This window comes from Astyanax mexicanus, chromosome 11 (genome assembly GCF_023375975.1).
Source record: "Astyanax mexicanus isolate ESR-SI-001 chromosome 11, AstMex3_surface, whole genome shotgun sequence".
Classification (NCBI taxonomy): Eukaryota; Metazoa; Chordata; class Actinopteri; order Characiformes; family Acestrorhamphidae; genus Astyanax; species Astyanax mexicanus.
The window spans coordinates 9,399,897-9,423,813 of record NC_064418.1 but is presented as its reverse complement, the minus strand read 5'-3'; the positions used below and the strand labels follow the sequence as shown (position 1 = coordinate 9,423,813).

The 23,917-nt window shown below is 38.9% G+C and overlaps 1 protein-coding gene across 3 annotated transcripts in view; it reads left to right on the top strand.

The window, feature by feature from the left end:
- myo16 (myosin XVI) overlaps nucleotides 1-23,917 on the top strand; it is a 264,223-nt gene that overhangs the window by 151,827 nt on the left and 88,479 nt on the right. For all 3 annotated transcript variants that reach the window (XM_049485244.1, XM_049485243.1, XM_049485245.1), the window contains exons 14-21: nucleotides 2,657-2,762; nucleotides 5,747-5,864; nucleotides 7,293-7,440; nucleotides 10,030-10,147; nucleotides 13,782-13,899; nucleotides 16,228-16,299; nucleotides 18,706-18,847; nucleotides 21,978-22,050. In XM_049485244.1, the coding sequence (XP_049341201.1) occupies nucleotides 2,657-2,762; nucleotides 5,747-5,864; nucleotides 7,293-7,440; nucleotides 10,030-10,147; nucleotides 13,782-13,899; nucleotides 16,228-16,299; nucleotides 18,706-18,847; nucleotides 21,978-22,050 (895 nt within the window). The remainder of the gene's footprint in view (nucleotides 1-2,656; nucleotides 2,763-5,746; nucleotides 5,865-7,292; nucleotides 7,441-10,029; nucleotides 10,148-13,781; nucleotides 13,900-16,227; nucleotides 16,300-18,705; nucleotides 18,848-21,977; nucleotides 22,051-23,917) is intronic.

Genomic DNA, 23,917 nt, shown 5'->3' with positions numbered 1-23,917 from the left:
CGCTCACAGAGAGATTAATGGCCGCAGGGTGCCGGTACCTCCTGCTCTTTGTCCTTTTCTGGGCCCGAGCCGGAGCTGATTGCAATTAAATCCGTATTTGCAATTTGAGGTTACTCTGCTGCCACTGCTGGGCAAATTCTGCTGAGCTAGAGAGGCTCTGGCAACCACTTTAATGCCCACACTGCCTGGACCATCCATCACATAGACACATACTCACACACTTTCACACACACAAAACATGCTCCCACACACTACTCTTGCCTCTCAGGTGAGAGGAGACCAGTGTTGCCGTACACCAGTGATTACAGGCTGAAACAAAAATGGCTGAGTGCACTTTAGAGCACACACACACACAAACATCTCTGAAATGCATTGTGCCCTTGAGTTCAAACACAGCCTTGAAATCATTTCTAACAAACAAATGACAAATGAGAGAAGAGAAAAAAGGTTCACCTTCTAAAAAATAAAAAGTATTAAGCTGTGCTCTCTCTCTCTCTCTCTCTCTCTCTCTCCTCCATCAGTCACCAGCTTGTCCTCCAGAGCTTTGTATCTCATCTCCTCTCTCTCTCTCTGTATCTTCAGTGCATGAGTGTATTCTAGCTCATAACACAACACAACAGAATGCAGGGGTATGAATGACTATTCTATGCAGGACGATTGCTTCAAAAACACATACTTGAAAAGGTCGTTGGACTCAATCTCGCGCTGGTTTGATGAACGAGGACAAAGTTGCGCTGACAAAGTGTAACAGGATGCTGGGAAATTGAGTTCATGAATGTCAAAAGCACACAGCAGAAATCTAAAAGATTACAGAGCAATATAAGCGTCTCATGTACTTGTGTGTGTGTTAAACACACACACAAACACACAATTTGGAATTGGTGTTACAACTGTTTGTATCAGTACTGATTGTATGCAGAAATTAAGTAAAGGATACTAAAAGAAAGGATTATTTCAGCAAAAATAAATTAAATAAAGTTTACTAAAAGAAAGGATTGACTGAAGTTCAGTTCACTTATTTACTCTATGTAACTTTTAAGTCTTGAAACTGAGTTAAAGTTACTTAAAATGATCTGAAATTAAATTTACTTAAAAAAAGCTAATGCAGAAAGTGGCAAAACTTTTTTTAAGTAAATTTTTTTAGTGTTCTTGGTTTTGCAATAGAACATATTACAAGCACAGGTTTTGTGCATTATAATCCTAATTCACAATGCATAATAAACATGGCTAATAAGAATTTGTTACACATTTTCATAATTACGTATAACCATGTTATAAGAGAATATATCTAACCATAACTAATCATCACTGATCAGTTAACTAATGATATTAGTTATAAGGGCTCCGAGTGGTCTAGCAGAGTAAGCTGCTGACAATATGATCGGGAGATCGCTGGTTCGAATCCTGGTCATGTAGCTTGCCATCAGCAGCTGGAGCCCTGAGAGCACAAATTTGCCTTTTCTCACTCTGGGTGGGTAGATGGCGCTTTTTCCCTACATCACTCCAAAGGGTGATGTCGCTCAGCACGAGGCATCTGTGAGCTGATGTATCGGAACTGAGTCACTGCACTTTCCTTCGAATGAACTGTGATGTTACTCTGCAATTCTGCCGAGTAAGGATGTTAGTCTTCACCTTCCTGGTGTTGGTAGGTGGAGTCCTAATGAGTGGCCTTGTAAATTGAGGAGAAAATGGAATAAAAATTAGAAATAAAAGTTACCTTAGGCAGATAAAGGGTCCACAGAGTGAGTCGAGTGCAGTTCGCTCTGGTGTACTGAGCCGTAGGGCAGCAGTAGTTCGGGACTTCGTGTTGCTCCAGGCGAGGAAGCTCCTGTCGCAGTTGATAATACTCCAGGACGGACTCATCTTCACAGCCTTAACATCAAACACTGTTTATCTGCTCACTGACTGACGAGAGACAGCTCACTCTTTTAGCCTAAGGGAATCAGATGAGCCACAGTTTGCATGTTTTTTTAATATGTATTTATATGCTAATGACTGTTTATGCAGATATAATGTACCTGGGTCTTTCTGCATTGAAGATCAAGGTGAACTCTGTCAACACAACCATATAGAAATATATACATAGCAATCAGATAACCTCCCCTCAGGGTGATGGCATGACTGGGATTTTTTTTACTGACCTATGGAACAAGTAACTGCAGTAGGTTTCTTTAGTTCCAGTTCTAAAAAAAAAAATAATAATAATAGTTTTCACTTATTTCTAACCTGTTTTGCCTATTTACAGTGTAATTAATGGCTGTATATTGAGTTATTTTGAGGGAAGAATATGTACACTGTTATATAAGCTGCACACAGACTACTTTTCATTGTGTCAAAGGGTCATTTTGTCAGTGTTGTTCAATGAAAAGATAAACTTAAATATCTGTAGAAATGTGAAGAGTTTACTCACTTTTGTGATACACTGTAAGTAGTTTTATCAACTGTCTAAAACCAGGTGTCCAGGGGTTGTCCAACCCCTGTAAGTAGCCTAATATGAAAATGATCCGTGCAGAGACTCAAGAGAACTCTAGACAAACTCCAGTTCAACTAAGCTTCTTTAATATATTTACATTATACACACGACTGTATTTGGCCACATATCATTTTGTCTTATAGGAAAGTCCAGTGGTAATTGTTTGTAATGTGTGTGTTTCAGTGGAGAGAGTGGCTCTGGAAAGTCTGAGGCCTGTAAGCATATCCTGAAGCACCTGGCTGCACGTTCCTGCCCCAAAGACTTCGCCCTGGAGCCACGCATGAAACACGTGAGTAGCTCCATCCCTCTGGTGCTGAGAGTTTAGCTCAGATTAAACACCAATGGTCTTTATGATGCTGTTTTTGTTCACTAGTGTTCTCTAACAAACCACTGAGGACTTCACAGAACAGGTGTATTTATACTGTGACTAAATTACACACAGCTGGACTCTATTAACTGATTAAGACTAATTATGACTTCTGAAGGAAACTGTTTGCACTGTTTTTGATTTAGGAGTTTCAGAGTAAAGGTGGCTGAATATTTTTTTTTTCATTTGATTAAAATTTCAATAAACATGTATCATTTTCATTCCACTTCACAATTATGTGTCAGACTATCACTTAAAATCTTTATAAAATACATTTGAGTTTTGTGTTTTTAAGGTGACAAAATGTGAACAAGTTTCATAGATCCTAAAATAGAGCCCTGTGGTACACCACATGACATTCTATACCAGGCATTCCCAACCTTAGAACTGAGTGTCCTTTTCAGTACTTTAAACAAAAAAATAAATAGCAGGCTTCAATCAACAATAGTCATATCTTTTTTATTAAGACAGAGCTAAATAGTACATTTTTCAGATGCAGTAGTACAAATATACAGTGCAAAAACACCCAAATGTAAATTTAAGACATATAAAGTTATATTTTAAACAGTTCCCCAATTATTTAAATTACTTTTTTCCCTTTAAGTTACTATATTGAATTTAATTATCATAACTATAGTTCAGGATTACTTTACTTTAGGATTAGATCTTATTTTAGAATTAGTACCTTAGATTTTAGCTGTAAGATTGATTTTAGGATATGAACGGGAGCAGAGCGCGTTGTCCTGCAGCACGGAGCGTTTTCCCTCGGAGCCAGAGGAACTTCAAGCCACGCGGGGACTCAGAGCGCTATCTGGTTAGCAGTGTTACCGGTCTTGGTGTCCAGTGAAGGCGGCGAAAGCAGGAGTAAGTCCAGAGAACAGTCTGTCGGAGCGGCGCTGCAGCGGAGAGTTCACGGCTAGCGCAGAGCAGGCTAATACACGAGGCTAAACACACCTAGCCGAACTGGCTAAGTTAACAGGGCTAACAGAACTTGCTTAGAGAGTTTTTCCCAGCTTTATTTACAAGCACACTGTCAGTATGGGCGTCAGTGTCCTTAAAAAATACCGGTTGGACAATGAATACTCTCCCGTGGGCGGGCTCCTCCCAATCTGCTACTCCACGTTTAAGTGACCTTCTTGCATAAAACACAGAAAATAAATGAATTATGTACTCTGTACTGCTTTTTTTTATACTATGTACACAAACACAATGACTATTATGAGCATGGTAGTAAGTTACTCTTTTAAACCATCCGTATGGATTTAAATGGCTTTATTTATTACTGTGTTTATTAGTGTATCTATTTTAGAACCAGGGAGTTTTTATATTTTTAGCCATGGTTAGCAGAGAATATCAACGCTTAGCGCTAGTAAATGCTGCCTGACAGTGCTACACTGAGGAACCTTTAGTGTTCTGTTAAGCCAGTGTGCTATCAGCTAGAGGTTCTTCTCACGTAGCTTGTTTCAACATGGTAAACATGCAGGCTACAGTCTGATATACTCACCTCTGAACAGCAAAAGAGCTAGTGCTTAGCGTTAGGTTAGCGGCTAATGCTAATGCTGCTCCAGTCTCGGTGCTGGAGAAACTTTACTGAAACTCCTGTATAACTCTGTACTGGCTTTACTGCTCCCCCCCCCCCCCCCTTGCAGTACCTCTGTGGTCCACTGAGAGGGGCTACGCCCCCCCACAGTTTTATACTAAATAAACCTCTAGGGCTCAAGAGATTCCCATTACAGAAAACTCTAAAATTAGTTTTAAGTGTGTGTTTAAGTGCTGCACGGAGCTGCCCGGTTGAATACACTTACTGTGTGTTTGAAACTCACTTCACGTCACTACCTGAGGTTTCAGTAGCTCTTCAGCACACATATCCAGTCTGCTCCAGGTCTTTTCTTAAGAAGGACTGCGTTTAAAGCCATTCTGTTACTCACTGGAGAATTAAAAGCTCTGAGTTGTCAGTGGGAGGGTGGAGGGTGGAGGGCTAGCAGAGCAGCCTGAGGGTGTAGAGCAGAGGGTATGAGCTCACAGCTCTAAACGCAGTTTACATGTTGCATCAGATGAAGTCACAAGCCTAAGCTCTACATTTAGGTCAGTGCACACACACACACCCAGCTCTAGTGCTGCTGAACAGCATCATTTTCACTATTGGTTTCACTGTGCCATCTAGTGGTAGAGAGTTTAACTGCATCTGTGTGGTACGTCTTTCTTAATAAATAAAATCTATCTATCTATCTATCTATCTATCTATCTATCTATCTATCTATCTATCTATCTATCTATCTATCTATCTATCTATCTGTCTGTCTGTCTGTCTGTCTGTCTGTCTATTTTTTGAACAATATAATGAAGCAAAATACAAAAAAAGCAGTAAATAATAAACTAACTAAATATATAAATAATCAGTTGGTGTTAAAATTACATTAAAATTGCACTATGTACATGATTACAGTAATATGTGATATTAATATTTTATTTTCAAGTAAGATCGTGATTATCTACAGCAATGAGAAAAAGGATCACTAATGCAATCTTAAACATTGATACAGTAAATATGAATATGTGCCACAGCGAAGTGACAGTAGCATGTAAGCATGTAGAGAGTAAGGTTGCAGGGTTATTTCTGAGGTGGGTTGAGGAGTCTGATGGCAGTGGGGAAGAACCTGTTCTTTAACCGGGTGATTTTGCTTTTTACACTTCTGAACCTTCGAGTTGATCTGAACCTTCGACTTTGGGGTTGAGTATTTAAGGATGGAGGCAGCTCATTTCTCCCGTGGAGTCCCGATGATCTGATGATCTAATGGATGAAGTAACTGACGAGAGCAAATGTGGAAATGTTGAAAAAATGCATTGCTTTAGACTGGTTCTGTAATGGAGTGTAATTTATTCATTTATCTGCCATTTGTTCCCAGGTGAATGCAATCCTAGAGGCTTTTGGTCATGCTAAGACACCGATGAACAGTAACGCAAGCCGGTTTATGAAGCTCCTCTCTCTGCAGTACTGTGAGAAAAGAAGGACTCTGCTCAGAGGTCTGTGATTTTGCTATTTTTCTAAGAATAGATTAATTTGATCTATTGGATTGTAATAATAAAATTGCACTGTGTGGATTCTACTGAGCCCCTAAGGTGACATCATGTAAAAAAATAAAATAAATTATGCTTAGCCACGACTTATTAAGGCGTGGGAATGAAATCCTAGTGCATAGAAATGAGATGATAATAATAATAATTATAATAAAGCTTGCTTTTCTGTAAATTAATGTCTTTGAAGAAACTCCTTTATTCCAAGGATAATGTTTAGTAAGAAAATGGAGATAGAATTAGTTTCTTTTTATTTTAATCTCTGAATAAAATATGGTGATATTTTGGAGCCTCTTGCAGTGAGACATGGTGTAATTCTAATTAAAAGACATTTAATTCTCACGCTAAGAGAAGTTTACCTTCCCTAAACAGTCATATTGTTCACAACTGAGAGCTGCTGGCTTTGTTAGCTGTGAAACAATAATGAGCTTGTGGCCACGCCTTAATGGCTACGATTTAATTCATTGGTTCCCAAGCTGTGACCACGCTTTAATTATTTAGTTCCCACACATTAAGATCTCATTTCCACTCTAAACAGTCTAAACTTGTTGCTAATTGGAATTATTAGCATTATATTTTTACAAAGTCGTTAAAAAGTTTCAATTCAATATTTATAATATTTAACACAATAAATAAGAATGATAGGCCAGCCCAGAACTGGCTGTTGAATCTAGTCTGGGGTGGTAGTGTTATTTAAGTGTAACTGATTTCCCTGCAGGGGGCACCAGTGCTCCATTCATTGTTCAGCACCCATCATATCTCCAGTCTCTTTAACACACCTGATACATATCTTATGACTTATAACTTATGACTTTAATTGCACATTTTATAGAAGCATGGTTTAAAAAATGAAAATTTATAAATAAATATATATTTATATTTTGTAATAACAATAACCTTCTCAGAGACTACAGCTGAAAGTTGATTCATTACAAACAGTGATGTAGCAGTGATTCTACACTATATGGACACATCTTGTAATGCATAAACACACACAGCATGTCTAGTCCCTGGTTACTAGTAACTAGTAACCTGAGCACTGGAACTGTGTTCTTTGGAATGATGATGCTCTATCTAATACTTTTGGGATGAGTTAGGGAGTTGGGGATGGGTGGTGATCATCCAACATTGTTGTTTTTGAGTACACAACAGTTTTCATGAACATCTAGTAGCAGAGACAGTTATTTTAATAAATAAAAGCAAGATAAACTATTTTTTAACCATCTTGATTTTCACAGTACTTTAGTCAATATAGTGTTGAATGTCGGATTTTTGTGAATGTACTGTAGGTGCATTATTTTTTTTAATTTAACAAAACCCAATCGATGTGTTTGCCCAATTTAATGTGTGTGTGTGTGTGTGTGTGTGTGTATACAGCCCGTGTGTACACCTACATGCTGGAAAAGAGCCGTCTCGTCAACATGCCCCAGAATCAGCAGAATTTCAACATCTTCTACCTGATGGCTGAGGGCCTCTCAGCTGAGGAGAAGAGCAACCTGTACCTCAACAATGTGCTAGCCCACAGGTAAACACACACACTCAGTCAAACTAATCTTTAAGATGCTCAAAAAAAAAAACAAATCGATTACTGTAATTCTGTAATAAGCATCATCAGTAAACACATAGTTTTAAAGAGCTGCTGAAGACATAGTATTTCTAAAATCTTTGTTTTAGTAATTGGTTAGTTTATTAGTTTTTATAGGTTATTGTAATATTTTCTAGCTAAAAACATTTTTATAATCGTACCTTATTTTATTTGCCCTTTTTTAATGGCTACAATATATATATATATATATATATATATATATATATATATATATATATATATATATATATATATATATGCTCGGAAGTAACAGGAAACATGGAACACCTGGAGATAGGTAACAAGGGGGCGGAGTTACAAAGGAACACAGGTGAAAACACAAAGGCAGAGAAATGGGAGGTACACACAGGGCCATGTGCAGGGGAGCATGTGGGAAAAGAACACAGGCATGAAGGAGTAAAATAAATAAACAAACAGGAGGGCGGGAAAAGCATTGTTTAACTAGCATTTTGAGCTGCATTTTAATATATTTTAATTATTATTATTATTATTCATTAAACATTTGAAATATAGCCTATTTGAAGCTGCTGTGTGCTGGGGGTCATTGAATCACTTTCTGTGGGGTTTAAGAGCTATTAACTCTTCTTTAGCTTCAATTAACAGAATCCCATATCCCATTCACCTCTTAAGTAAAGTTGATTACGTAAATTAAGCATCACACACAGAAAGACACACAAACACACACACACACACATACACACACACACCTCTAATTTGCTCTGTAAATCATTTTTAGGGGTCAGTCCCAGTGCGTTCCTTAAAAATTCAGCCCTCACTCTCTGTGACCTGCTGTTCCACATACTGTCTATAAATTTTGCATTCACGACATGATAGTGCAAAAATCACAGAAGCAGGTCACAGGCTGCAGTGTGTGAGAGTGTGTGATTGTTAAGTGTACTTTTGTTGAAACGGGCATGTTTTCTGCATGATAGAGTAGTTAATCTGGCCACAGATTAAGCCTGGTAGTGAAATAAAAGTTCACTGTTCCACTTATTTAACAGAAAAACCGCTCGAGGCCTCAGCTAGGTGTGATCCGTGTCTGAAAAGCCAAATGCTTATGTCATCCTCAGAGCAGTCGCTCAGATTGCATCTGTCCTCATTATTTTGGCATTATGGAAGAAGGGTTAACCTGAGTTCAGTGCATGAGAGTTACATATTTTGTTTATTTGGTGGAAAAACACTCACTGAGCTTCAGGGTCGCAGCGGTAACCGGTTTCATGGTGTAACACTGTATTAAAATGCATGGTAAAAGGCATGTCAGCTGAGTAACTCACCTGTATGGGACTAAAACTTGTTCTCCCATCTCCAAGAGCACCAGCCGTCTGTGCAAATCCAAGTCAGTGTCTCGTTAGTAACTTTAATTAACCTATCCTAACCGATTTTAATTTTTCCGGACTCAATGTGAAAGACACCATTAATTTACATTCGTTCATTTACAAAATCTGACGTGATAATTTTTTTGGATCTGTTAAAATCAGGAAATCATACTTGGAGTGAAAATCTAAAAAGAGAAATTTCTATTGTGAGGATCATATAAGAAATAATCCCCTTGGTTATTTCCCAATAACTTGGCAGAAAAAACAATGTTTAGAACAGTAGTTAATCAGACACTGACCCAGGCTCAATATCTCACATATTAAATATTCAATTTTATGGTGAAACTTAATTACATAAAAGTAACAAATATTTTAAATGCAGGAATTTTACTTCAAAAGTAAAAAAAATGTAAAGTGAGTTTATATACAGCTCTGTAAAAAAATAAATCAATAAACTTCAGTTTCTGAATCTGTTTCTCTGATTTTGCTGTTTATCAATATTTGGTGGAATAACCCTGGTTGTTAATAACAGTTTTCATGCATCTTGGCATGTTCTCCTCCACCACTCTTACACACTGCTTTTGGATAACTTTATGCCACTCCTGGTGCAACAATACCAGCAGTTTAGTTTGGTTTGATGGCTTGTGATCATCCATCTTCCTCTTGATTACATTCCAGAGTTTTTTTTTTTTTCATTTTTGTGTTTTTATGCTTTATTTTATTTTATTTTTTATTGTAGATTATTATTAAATACATGAAAACAGTACACATAGGGACACATATGGAATTATGTAGTAAACAGTAAAAAAAAGTGTTTGTCCTCCACAATCCCTGATCTAAACCTGATGATATGGTGATTTGAGGTGATTTGGGAAAAGCTGGAGTTCACAGCATGAAGGAAAAGCAGCAACTATTGTTCAGCACCTCCAGGAATTCCTTCAAGGCGCTGGGAAACTATTCCAGATGAATGTGCTACTTTGAAGAATCTAAAGTATAAAACATATTCTGGTTTCAACTTTCTCATACTGGTCCTCAGACAAGTTGGTCCAGGTTTTGTCTCCAATCCAACCAAAGAAATTGACTGTCATTATTTGAGGCCATATTTTTAAACACTGGGATTTCAAAGTAGCTTTTTGGATGAATGTTTCTTTATTACATTTTTTATATTATATTTTATTTGAATTTTGTGTAGGTACCTAAACTCAGGGGCACCTGGTGAAGCATCTGCGGTGGGCACCGCCTGCACTCAGAGCAGAGAGAAGATTTCATCCCTAAAACAAGCTCTGCGTGCACTCAGCTTCAACAAACTGGTACAGTCTGAATCCCCTTTTCATTTTATTACCACACACACACACACACACAACCACACACACACACACACAGACTGGCATACTAATTTGCACATCAGATTTTCTGTGTATTTATATTGCTAGAGTATAAACGTATTAGTCTACAGTTAGCCTTGTGCAGACGTTAATACGCAACTGTCAACACTTAGTAAAAGAAGTGTGTGTGTGTATGTGTGTGTTTTTCAGCCTCCAGCACAGAGGGTTTGTGTGTGTGTGTGTGTGTTAGAGGTGTATAGCCTTGGGCGTTGGCAGCAGCTCTAGACATGGTCTTATTCTGTGTTATAGGAGTTTACAGTAAGAGCACAGTAATACCGCTCTCTAAAGCTCATTACCGTATGTCTGCAGACTGATGACGTACCAGCAGCTAATAACACACAAACCTCAGAGCAGCCACAACAACCTAACAGCACACTAACGGCCTGTAGAGCTGAGTGCAAACCTAGCCGAGTGGGCTTGGGTTGAGGTTGGGGATAGGGTTAAGGCTAGGCTTGTGGTTGGAGTTGGAGCTAGGCCTATGTTTGGGGCTAGGGTTAAGTCTATGGTTAGGTCTAAGTTTAGGTTAAGGTCTAAGATTAAAGTTAGAGCATGGGTTGGGGCTAGGATTTGGGTTAGGTCCGGAATTGAAGTTAGAGTATGGGTTCCTGCTAGGGTTGGGTTTGGGGCTAGGGTTAAGGCTATGGTTGGAGTTAGAGCTAGTCCAATGTTTGGGGCTAACAGTTAGGTCTATGGTTAGGGTTAAGTCTAGGATTAGGTTTAGGTCTAGAATAAAAAAAATAGAGTTAGGGTTAGGGCAAGGGTTAGTTTTGGGGCTAGGGTTTAGGCTAAGCCTATGGTTGGAGTTGAACCTATGCCTATGTTTAGGGCTAGGGTTAAGTATTGGATTAGTCTTATGACCATGGTTAAATCTACAGTTAGGTCTAGGATTAAGGTTAAATCTAATATTAGGGTTAGGTCTAGGATTAAAGTTAGAGTATAGTTTGAGGCTAGGGTTAAGGCTGGGCCTATGGTTTGGGGCTAGGGTTAGGTTTTGGAGTAGGTTTAGGGCCCATGTTAAATCTACAGTTAGGTCTAGGATTAGGGTTAGGTCTAGAGCATTGGTGGTTGAGGCTAGGGTTGGGGTTGGGGCTAGAGTTAGAATTTTGGATTTTAAGGACAGGATAAAGTTTAGGGTCTAAGGTTAGGGTTAAATCTAGGATTAGGGTTAGGTCTAGGATTAATGTATGGCTAGGCTTGTGGTTGGAGTTGGAGCTAGGCCTATGTTTGGGGCTAGGGTCAGGTATTGGATTAGTCTTAGGGCCAGGGTTAAATCTACAGTTTGGTCTAATATTAGGGTTAAATCTGGGATTAAAGCTAGAGCATTGGTTGAGGCTAGGGTTATGGATTGGATTAGTCTTAGTTTCAGGGTTAAGGTTATGTCAGGGCTAAGTCTATGGTTAGGAGGGGTTAGTGTAGAAGTTGGCGCTAGGCCTAGGGTTGTGGCCAGGGTTAAGTCTAGGATTATCGTTAAATCTAGGATTAGGGTTAAGTATAGGATTAGAGTTAGGTCTAGGATTAGTTTTAAGGCCAGGGTTAAGTCTACGGTTAGGTCTAGGATTAAAGCTAGAGCATGGATTGAGGTTAGGGTAGGATTTGGCTTTGGTGAATGAAGCTGTGAAAAAGGCCTGGAACAAGGATTTTTTAGCATTTGGTGATGTCAGTGGCCTTTAGACTTTCAGAATTTCCAAATTTCCATCTAAGTATTAAACAAAATAATCCTTCTGTTTACGACAATATTTTGTCCAATTCGTTTTCGAGCCTGTGAAAAGGGAGGAACTGTAAAATAGCTGTAATTCAGTAACTGTTTGTGCAATATGTCTGTTGAACAGCAACAGTTATCTGCACTTCAACCACACCTCCATTACTTTATTCAAATCTGAGACGGCTCACACAGGCGGAATTACAAAAACTTTTTCTAATATTTATTTCCCTGACAGTTTACTGTGCTTTCCTCAATGGAGCAACTGGACAAAACAGGCTATTTTTTTTACTGAGTTTTACTGGTCGCTAATTCTGTCCTGCTGTAAACAGTCTGCTCAGAGATAGAGTGCTGTAGATAGAGCCTTTTAGATGAGGTCTCTTAAAGTTCACACACACAGACACACACACACTCACACACACTCCCATACACACACACACACACACTCCTGTACACACACCACTGGAGGAAAAAGTGAAACATGTGAAACACGAGGAACGCAGTGGACTGGTGAGCTTTTATTATAGAAGTGTTTATGATATCAGGGGACACAGCGTTCTCACACCTTGTGTTCAGAACGTTTTCCTGGGTCACCCTGGTTGAAAAAAACACACAAACACACACACACACACACACACCTGATCCCCGGCCAGACAAAGTGTGCTAATCCTACCAGGAACCTCTCTAAATCTGCTTCATTAAAGAGGGATTGTTCCCTCATCTCATCACAGCAACACGATCCTCACTGATAAACCTCACACACACACATACACACACACACACACACACACACACACACACACCGATACACAGGTGCATGCACACACACTTTTTACCTGTCTGTGACATATTTATTATTTTGTTTTCCATCCTCTCGCTTGTTTCTTCCTCTCTCACACACTTTTTCTCACACAGCTCTCTGAAATCAACAAACCTGTGTTGTGCCCACTTCATCTTTAAATCCTCTTTAGCCTGTAAACAGAGTCCACTGAGCCCTTTCATAAAAACTCTGTGTGTGTAACCCAGTCTCTGTGTGTCTCATAAACACACACACACACACACACACACACACACACACACACACAAACTAGAGGTCTGTTACCTGACCGGAGCCTATCAAAGCCCGGCAGAATACCAGGTTTCGGGCCGAGTTCTGGCTTTTTTTTTCATGTAGAGCAATGAGTTCAGCTTCCTTATTCAAAAGCCAACCTCTGTGTAACATTTCTTGATCAATTTTTACAATTTTTGCTATCATTTTTTGCTATCCTTTATATCATATGCTTGCCAAAAGTCATGCCAGTGTAAAAATCTATGTACTCAAGTGAAAAAGCTTTATATACAATTTTCCCAGATTTCCTACACTATACAATGTATTGTCTCTGTTTCCCAATAAAAATATTTTGGACTATTTCTATTCATCCATTCATCATGAAATTTAGACACAAATGTATTTATGTAGCGTTTTTAACAACTGTTCATGTCTTAATGCACCACATGTACATGTACAATCACATCCACTATCAATAATATCAAGGCTAATGTATATAAGGGGTGGGGCATCCTCCTCTGGAGAAAACAACTTATATATAAATGTTAAAAATTCTACATCCACACAGCTCTAATACTGTATTTTCAGACAAATGTCATATATTTATACTCTGTTAAAATAAGCGTGAAACAGCAAAAATTGATGCCCAAGGTATTCCCACCTCCTTCTTGCAGTAAATACAAAAATAAAATTTATTATTATATATAAAATTAAAACAAGTTGTCAAATGTCAAAACAAATGCTTGACCCTACCCTCTCTTCTTTGTGTGTGTGTGTGTGTGTGTGTGTGTGTGTGTGTGTGTTTCCTTCAGGAGGTGGAGAACGTGTTTGTGGTGCTGGCTGCACTGTTACACCTGGGGGATCTGCGCTTCACGGCCCTGACCGACGCTGAGGCCGCGCTCGTCTCTGACCTGCAGCTGCTGGACAGAGGTTGGTTTAGCTGCACTGTAGCACTAAAGGACCAGCAGGGGGCGAGCTACACCAGCTCATCTTAATGGCAGAAAGAGAGAGAGGGAGAGAAAGAGAGAGAGAGTATATATTAATACTCTCATGATATACTGATGAGTTTATAATGTTCTATACTTTCTGCACCTTATCGTTTTGCAATGTTTAATGAATTTATCTCATATTATTTAATTATGCTACATTTGTATTATTATTATTATTATTATTATTATTATTTTAAGTAGTAGTAGTAGTATTGTTTTTTATGTTTCTGATAATGTTTTCATTGCTGAAAGAGAGAGACAGAAAAAGATAGAGAGAGAGATAGAGATAGAGAGAGAGAAACAGAGAGAAAGAGAGAGAGAGACACAGAGAGATAGAGAAAGGCAGAGAGAAACGGAGAGACAAAAAGAGCACCAAAGAGAGAGAGACAGAAGAGAGATAGAGAGAGACAGAAGGAGAGAGCGACAGAGAGAGAGAGATAGACAGAGAGGGAGACAGAGAAAAATGAACAGAGAGAGAGAAACAGAGACAGAGAGAGAGAGAGAAAGAGTTATTTTTTTCTTTATTTATCTATATGATTTATTTTTGTATGTAAGGTATGTTAATGTATATTTTTATATGTATTGTTATTTTCTACCTTTTTGTATATTAAGTACTTGTTTCATTGCTTTGGCGAAAGTTGTTAATTGCAATTCATGCCAATAAAGCAACTTTAATTAAAAATTAAAAAAAATATTGATAGAGAGAGAGAGAAAGAGAGACAGACAGAGAGAGAGAGAGAGAGAGAGAGAGAGAGAGAGAAAGAGACGGACAGAGAGAGAGAGAGACTCCACAGCTAGAATAGTGTAGCACACCCACCAACCCGGCTTGTATACCTCAGTTTTACTGTGGATTAATAGCAGATCATTTAGTACGCAATGGAAAAGTCTCCATCAAACACACAAACACACACACACACACACACTTTCACGTAATTACACTGTAGTGTTAATTGCTTGTTCCTGCTCTCAAGCACACAAACACACACACACATACGCACACACACACAAACAGTCACCTGTTTTCTTAAGTCCTGCTGAGCGCTGAAGCAGAACAGCTCGGCTTGCCCTCGACCTTACATAATGCAACACTTAACTACTACAGTACGGACCCGAGCCACGGTAAACAAGTGACGTCAACACACTCTCACTCTCTCTCTCTCACTCTCACACACTCACACTCTCGCACAATGTGGCCATTATTAACAATACATGAGTTCACTGGTTCTGATGTCACAGATGTGCAAAGTGGTCCCCATGAGCCTGCTCACCAAAAAAAAAACACGTCCAAATACACAATTACACACACAGACACACACACAGACAAACACACACAGACCAGTCTCTAGAGTAAACACAGTATTAAGGCAGAGTAGCTGCTGTCTGCTGTTCCATAGCAGGGAGCACAGCAGGCCATGAGGGACACTTAGCGTAACACAGGGAGCTGGAGACTCGTCTACGATATGAGACTTGCATGGAATTCCTACTATAAAATATTAACGTGAAATAAAAAGTTCTGTACGCACAAAAACATAAGATATGTGAAAAAAACATAAGGTATATTAAATGGTACGTAAGCAGAATCTCACAAACACTCTCTTATTACATCACAATCAACTTCAAACTGAGCCCACATGCACAAACACAGAGCTCAGAAATACCAGAATACCAGTCATGTTGGACCAAAAAATCGTAATAGTCATGAAAAAAAGATTTGGGCCATTGGCAATATCTCCCAGTGATGCCAGTGTTGCCATTTCATAAATATTTTCAGTTGTAATTACGCTATATTTACATACAACATAATTGTAAAGTATTGAACTGTGCTTTTGATTGCTTTTTTCATACAACTTCTGAGAACTTAAGTAGATTTAGGTATGTGTTTTTTAAACACCTTTTTTAATACATTGGAGGATACTGTAAATGTACTACTTTGCATATTGATGCACATATTGTGTAGTACACCTTTTTTACGCAGTATTTATTGCCACTATATGTATTGTTTTTTTCTATCAACACAACATTTAATTTAAAGCCCTGCTTAAAAATACATTTTATGAAAATATAGAGAAAATATATTTAATGTGTATTTTTTATAAAGTATATTAAATTGAAAAATACACTTTTAGTATTCTTTTAGTATTCTTTACCTAATTTGAACATACTTTTAATGCTCTTAGGTATACTTCCTTTCCACAAGGGATGCTCTATTTTGCAGCTGTGCTGATCTCTGTGGATAAGGAAGTCTCTCTTTGTCTTTTTGTGCTTGTAGTGGCAGGCATGCTGCAGCTGAGCCCGGAGGACCTGAGCTCTGCTCTCACTTCTGATGTGCAGTATTTCAAAGGTATGACTTGCTCTGGGGGAATGGGGTCAATTGGGTAAATCAACAGACAACATGCAAAAAAAGATATTACTGTATGTTTTGCCCTATAAGGCGCAGTGGATTATAAGGCAAACTATCAATGAACGTTTAATTTCTGGTCTGTTATCATACATAAGGCCCATCGGATTATAAGGCACATTGTAAGAGACACTATAAGAAGCTTCTAATTCAGGAGGTCTTGCTGCTGGTTGGGTGGCGGGGGTTAGCTACTTAAGTTTAATAAAGCTAAGTAAACAAAACTGTAATAAAAATACCTTTTTTTGAAGTAAAACAAGTGCTGGAGGTAAATCTACACAGATTTCTCTCCTGAAAACTGTTTATTTCGGTGAGTAAAGCTTAGATTCCCAAATTTCTCCAGCACTAAGGCTGAAGCATTAGTGACTGGTGTTTTGGTAAGCCAGTGCGATATTAGGTAGCGGTTCGTCCCATGTCCCTCTTGTTTTAACACAGCAAACACACAGACTACAGTCCGATATACTCTGAACCTCTGAACGGCGAAAGAGCTAGTGCTTAGCGCAATTAGTGGCTAATGCTAATGCTAATACTAATACTGCTCCTGTCTTAGTGCTAGAGAACTAAACTGAAACTCCTGTATAACGCTGTACTTCAATGAAGTGGCTTTACTGCTCCTTACTACCTGACTGGTAGAATTTATACATAAGACGCATTGGATTATAAGGCGCACTGACGATTTTTGGTAAAATGAAAGGATTTTAAGTGCACCTTATATTGCGAAAATACAGTATTTAAAAAAAAAATAATAATAGGCCTCCACTATGGCTAGGCAATATATTTATTCATTATTTTCATTCATTGAGGAACTGTAGCAGCACTGGCCTGAGCCAATCAGTCTAGAAAGCCATCAACGGATCAGGCCTGAGGCAAACTCCCAAATAGAGCACTCTAATGACTAGTGGCATTCAGTTTGGCACAGTCAGCCAGATTTGGACAAATTCCCTCCCAGTTTACACAACACAGTGCAGGCTGAATAATACACTCTATAACTGGGAAGCTTCCTTCTCTGTCTAGTCTATAAGAAGCACATGACAGAGCGGCTGACCCTTAACCTAATTCAGCTGACCATTAGTTATAGAGTTATAGTACAGCGAACACACACACACACTGACCCACTGCATAACATTACACACACACACATCACTGTGACTAAGACTTTTTTTTTTGTCTGTCTGCTATCTCTCTCTTTCTCTCTCTCTCTCTCTCTCTCTCTCACTCTCCCTTCTGTTCCCCTATTGTCTTGCTCCAGTCCTGTGTGTTTGAGTATGTGTGTGTGTGTGTGTGTGTGTGATAGGATTCATAGAGTAATAGCAGTGCATTTGTCACACTCCTGTGTGTGTGTGTGTGTGTGTGTGGCAGCAGCTTCCACTTCCACTACAACAGGCCTTGAGTACCATAGTAGTGAAAGTGGTGACTCACTTAAAGCCACATGACACTGTTTGTCTTCATTACCTTCGAACATGGTAGAAGTTCATTAGAGCTGCCACTCAGTGTTACATCATTAAGGGAACAATATGTGCTAAATGACAGCAACTGTGTAAAAGGCTACTGCTGTTCAATTTTAAAACACTGGATAGAGTTGTCTGAATGTGAACATTCAAATGTTAAAATGTGCATTCTTGCTGGTAACCTTTGCCGTAGCTCAGTGTTTAAAAACAGCCAGCTCCGCATCTGTCTTGTAGTCCTTCTGGGGTCTAAGCTCTCACCATCTATAAAAAAAGCATTGACAGTGTGCACTCAAATTCACTCTGTCTCTAGTTATGGAGCTTTTTAGAAGAATGCTGAGGCTGCAGCACACTGTTTGTCTGCTGTTGTGTTCTATACCTGGCAACCGGGGCTGTGGAATTAGGAAGAGGGGACAGGCAGTAAAATGGCTGTTTTAGTTTTTAATTATACATCGTGCTCATTTTATTATGAGTTAGTATAGAACATATCGTCACTGTCCAATGAAATACAAGTATATCCATTTTTGCCGATTTTTAGTTTACTACATAATTTAAACAGACAAACTGTCCCTTACACTGTGCCAAAATATTTTGGATGAATGGACCAATAGAAAAGTTGCTGTTTTGAAGATACTTGTTTTTAATCGGACAGTGACAATATATATATAGCCTTAGCATCATTCTGCATAGGCTATACTTCATTTATTCACTCACTCACGAATCACGTTATATTCTTCTGCCTAGTTGTTGCCAGCTTAGCAGTGCCAGTGCCAAAATCAAAATGTTTTAGGCCACTATTCCTTACTCTGTTGTACATTAGTGATTCTGTATCTTCGACATGTTGCTGTTTAACATGGTTTCAAAAAACATAACATTGATAAAAATCATCTGATCTGTTTCATTTCAGGTGATGTCATCACACGGCGCCACACGGTGGAGATGTCCAACCATCACAGAGACCTCCTGGCCAAAGCTCTGTATGGAAGACTCTTCAGCTTTCTAGTAAACAACATCAACTTTTATCTCCAAGGACAAGACGAGAGCATTGGGTAGGTTTGCTCTGCAGTTTAAACCGCGGCGCATAATTACATATCCATTGAGATGTGTGTTGAGAAGTATAAATTGGCCTTAAGATAACACTGGGCTAAAGTAATGTTAAGTGAACATCTATTTTCTGGTCTATTTTCATACATAAGGCACACTGGATTATAAGGCGCATTTTAAGAGACCCGACAGTGTTACACCGAGTAACCCTGGGTGTTCCAGTAAGCCAGGGCGATATTAGCTAGCAGTTCGTCCCACGTAGCTTTTTTTTTTTTTTTTTTTTTTATTTTCCCATTTTCTCCCCAATTTACACGACCAATTACCCAACCCACTCATTAGGACTCCCCCTATCACTAGTAATGCCCCAACACACCAGGAAGTTGAAGTCTAACACATGCCTCCTCCGATACATGTGAAGCCAGCCACCGCTTCTTTTCGAGCTGCTTCTGATGCAGCCAGAGTGCTTGGAGGAAAGTGCAGCGACTCGGTTCCGACACATCAGCTCACAGACGCTCTGTGCTGTGGACATCACCCTAGGAGCGATGTGGGGAGAGAGTGCCATCTACCCACCCGGGGGGAACAGGGCCAATTTTGCTCCCTCTGAGTGCCGGCAGCTCGATGGCAAGAGCTAGGGTTCGAACCTTCGACCTCCCGCTCATTGTGGCAGCGCTTTAGACCGCTGGACCGCTCTGTGCCCCCCTTGTAGCTTGTTTCAACATGGTAAATGTGCAGGATACAGGCTGATATACTCGCCTCTGAACAGCAAAAAAGCTAGTGCAGTTAGTGGTTAATGCTTATGCAGCTCCAGCAGTGCTACAGGTCGATAATACTCACCTCTGAATAGGGAAATAGCGGTTAGCGGATAATGCTAATGCTAATGCTACTCCAACTCCAGCGGAGTGACTTTACTGCTCCTTACAACCTGACTGGTAAAATTCATACATAAGGTGCACAAGATTTTTGGGAAAATGAAGGATTTATGTGCGCCTTATAGTGTGAAAAATAAATCATTAAAGAGGTCATTAAACTCTTTGGTTCTGGTTTGAGTCTACTACTGTTGTGAAATCCTCTTCTTTGTTCTTTGTACATTTTATTATTACCACTCCCAATGACTCCTAGTATTTATATTTTAATAATTTAGTTGGAACATCACGCCTTGCACTAGAAAAATGGGTCAGTAGAAATAAGAACATCTGCTCAATGAAGAACAGATAAAAAAAAGACAAGAAAGAAAGAGAGAGACGGTGAGTCAGAGGTGAAAAGCTTTAAAAGATTACGTGACTCTTGTGATCCTCTGATCTGTGTTTCCTCATTGCTGCTGTTTACCACAGCACCACATTCCATTACAGTACATGCCGTTTCCCTCTTATTACAATAACAACTCTGTGGCTTTAGGCACCTTCACAGATTAGAAGGTTTCACCATTTGTGATTCTGTGATTATGTGTAAAAAAAGGGAACTGCCAACAAAAGTGTCAGTTAATAACGTCAATCAGTTATAGGAATCGAAGATGAAGTGTTATATTAGTTTGCAGAATGTGTGCGGGGCTTATAAAGTACAGGGAATGGGTTATCTGTTGGTTAATGGACTTCTGGCCTTGTCATTCTCAAGCCTCTGTACGGTCATTCAGCTTGGCATGAGGTATCTGACGGCCACAAAGTCATTTCCTGGAACTCTTAAGTATGTATTTAAGCACATACACAGAGAGTGTGTTATAAAAAGACATGTAAATAGACATATTAAAGCATCAGAGTGAGTTTATGTACAATGACTGCTGTGAGTATTGAGCATTGAGTTCTTCTGGGTTACTACGAGACAGCATTTTGCTGACACTAATATATGAGCACTGGTTCGAAGCCCTCAGTTGGGTCAAAAAGCTCATCTGTTAGGTACACAGTCCTATTTATGACTTTAATAGTGTGCAAAAAAGTGTCATAAAAGCCTCTCATACAGCAACATTCACACAGCAAGGAAAATGTCCAAGTGTTCAACTTTTTACCATTCTAAAGAAATCTAACCTACAGCTCTGGAAAAAAGATAAGAGACCACTTAAATTTACTAAATTGAAAACCTCTTGAATATAATCAAGAGGAAGATAGATGATCACAAGCCATCAAACCAAGCAAAACTACTTAATTTTTTTTTGCACCAGTGTGCAAGACTGGTGGAGAAGAACATGCCAAGATGCATGAAAACTGTGATTAAAAACAGGGTTATTCAACCAAATAATGATTTCTGAACTTAAATTGAAAACTGGATGAATATGAACTTGTTTTCTTTGCATTATTTGAGTTCTGAAAGCTCTGCATCTTTTTTTTTTGTCGTTATTTTATCCGTTTTTCATTTTCTGCAAATAAATGCTCTAAATGACAGTAATGTTATTCAGAATTTGTAATAAATGTTAAAAATCAGAAAAAAAATGATTCAGAAATTGAAGTGGTCTCTTCATTTTTTCCAGAGCTCTATATGTAACATATATTTTTTAACCCAATTTTCTCCCCAATTTATTTATTTATTTTATTAACTAGCCAGTTAACCCACTTTCTGCCACCAATCCTGCATCACTAGCCCATACACTTCCAGCTCTGTTACAATATCCAACAGACTTGTGTGCTGGTCAGTAACACAATGGGAGCAATGAGGAGCAAGGGCCAAATCTTCTCTCCTCACCTTTAGATGCTTTAACATCTCTTCAGATTAGCTCACAAGACATCAACTACTTTTTTATTTCTTATTGCTTAGATGAATTGTTCATATATTCATTTACACCAGAGCCTTGTAGACTCTTACCATTGTACACCACCACTACCATCATCTCCTCACATTCTAATGCAGGATCAATAAGTGGGCAACACCAGCAGGTCTATATTTTTGCGCTGGTCAGCGCTTTAGTGTCAGTTGCGTTTGGATAAGCCTAATAGCCATTGACGAGCTCACAAGCATGCTTATTATTACTGATCAATGAGGGCACAGGAGCTGCCACTTTGACGAGAAGAGAAGATAGCAAGTAGACAATGGACCATGATAGTGTTTGTTGTTGTTTTGTTTGTGTTTATCTTATTGTTCACCTATGGCATTGCTATAATATTTCTCCTGGTCATTTAGAGATGTCTCTGTTTCTGTGTGTGTCTACAGGGACCCCGCATTTGAGATTGGCATCCTAGACGTCTTTGGGTTTGAGAAATTCCAGAAGAATAGCTTTGAGCAGGTGAGACCTCCAGAGATTACTCTTTTGAATGTCAATGAGAAATGAACATCTTTAAATTACATACAATAATAAGGGCTTAAGCACCTTGTTGCATTATTAGGCCAATGGTGCTTAAATGTTTGGTATATATATGCCCCACTTTTTAGTTTTTTATTTCTAAAAAAAGTATAAAGTATCCAACAAATTTCATTCCACCTCACGATTGTGTCCCACTTGAGGTGGTTCTTCTCAAAAAAAAATCCAATTTTATATCTTTATGTATAAAAAGTCTGAAATGTGGCAAAAGGTTGAAAAGTTCAAGGGGGCCGAATACTTTTTCAAGGCACTGTATATACATATATAGTCTAGAAAAGGTAAAAGGTCCAGAGAAGCTTTGACTCCTTTAATTGGCAATACAAGAGGTCCAAGCATCTTGTGCTGTTATTACCGTTTTTTCACACTATAAGGCACATACATAAGGTGCACTGGATTATAAGGCGAATTTAGCAACACTAGTAAGGAACAGGGGTGTCACCATGCTTTCCTTCTAATTAACAGGTCTCGTCTCTGGGTGATGGGAGTTAAGTTAAGTAAAGCTAAGCTAAGTAAACAAAACTGTAATTCTTAAAAAAAATGTAAAAAAAAAATTGCTTTTAAAGTCAAACGAGCACTGGATTTTAATCTACACAGGTTTGTCTCCTAAAAACTGTGTATTTGAGTGAGTAAATTGCTTCCGTTTGTTTACAGTAAGCTTAAATTTCCAGATTTCCACTATGGCTGGGTGCAGCAGCATTAGCATAAGTGGCTAACTCGTAGCGCTAGCTGCTGTTAGCACTAGTAAATGCCACCCCACAGCACTACACTGAAGAACCCTGAGTGTTTGGTGAGCCAGGGCGATATTAGCTAGTGGTTTATTCCATATAGCTTGTTTTAGTATTTTAAACATGCAGATTACAGTTCTATAATACTCACTTCTGTACGATGAAAGAGCTAGCGCTTAGCATGGTTAGCGGCTAATACTAATGCAGCTCCAGCAGTGATAGCCTGGTTAAGCAGCAGGCTACAGACCAATAATACTCACCTCTGTACGGTAAAAGAGTTAGCGCCTAATGCTAATACTGCTAAAACTGAAACTCCTGTATAACGCTGTACTTCAGCTGAGTGGTATTACTGCTCCCTACAACCTGACTGGTAAAATTCATACATATGGTGCACTGGAAAATTATTATTATTAAGGCACAGTGTGGATTTAAGTGCACCTAAAGTGCGAAAAATATTATAAGTAAGTCCAGTAGTGCTCAAATGTTCTGCAATGTATATATATATATATATATATATATATATATATATATATATATATATATATATATAATCATTATACACGCTTTAAGTCTTTGGTAATCATTCTGACAGTGTTGTTATACAAACTTTTTTAAAATACGCAGAGCTCTATATTTTTCTATTAACAGTCAGTGATGATGCAAACATCAGTAAGGCTGATAAAAAGCATGAATAAAACCTTTACTTTTATGTACGCAAGTCTTCCTACGTATCTCCCCCCCATGTACGCTATCGTTTGGCCACATCTGCCTCAGTGCAGCATCCAGAACGTCACTGCGGCTTCACTGGTCAGAATTCCAGGCACAGCTCCTGCTCCTCAGATAGAGCCACTCTATTAATTTTACAGAACACAGACTGCTCACAGCCTCTTGCTTCCTGTCTTTGTTGTGTCTTCACGCGCCGATCTGCTCTTATAGACTGGTAAGGTCAGCCCAGGTTTGATGTGGGGCCGATGGGCGGCCGCAGACCAGAGGGAACGGAGGCATTGTGCCTGTGGTCCCGACTTCCCGTATAGAGAAACCTTAATCTGTCCCACAGATCCCTGCAG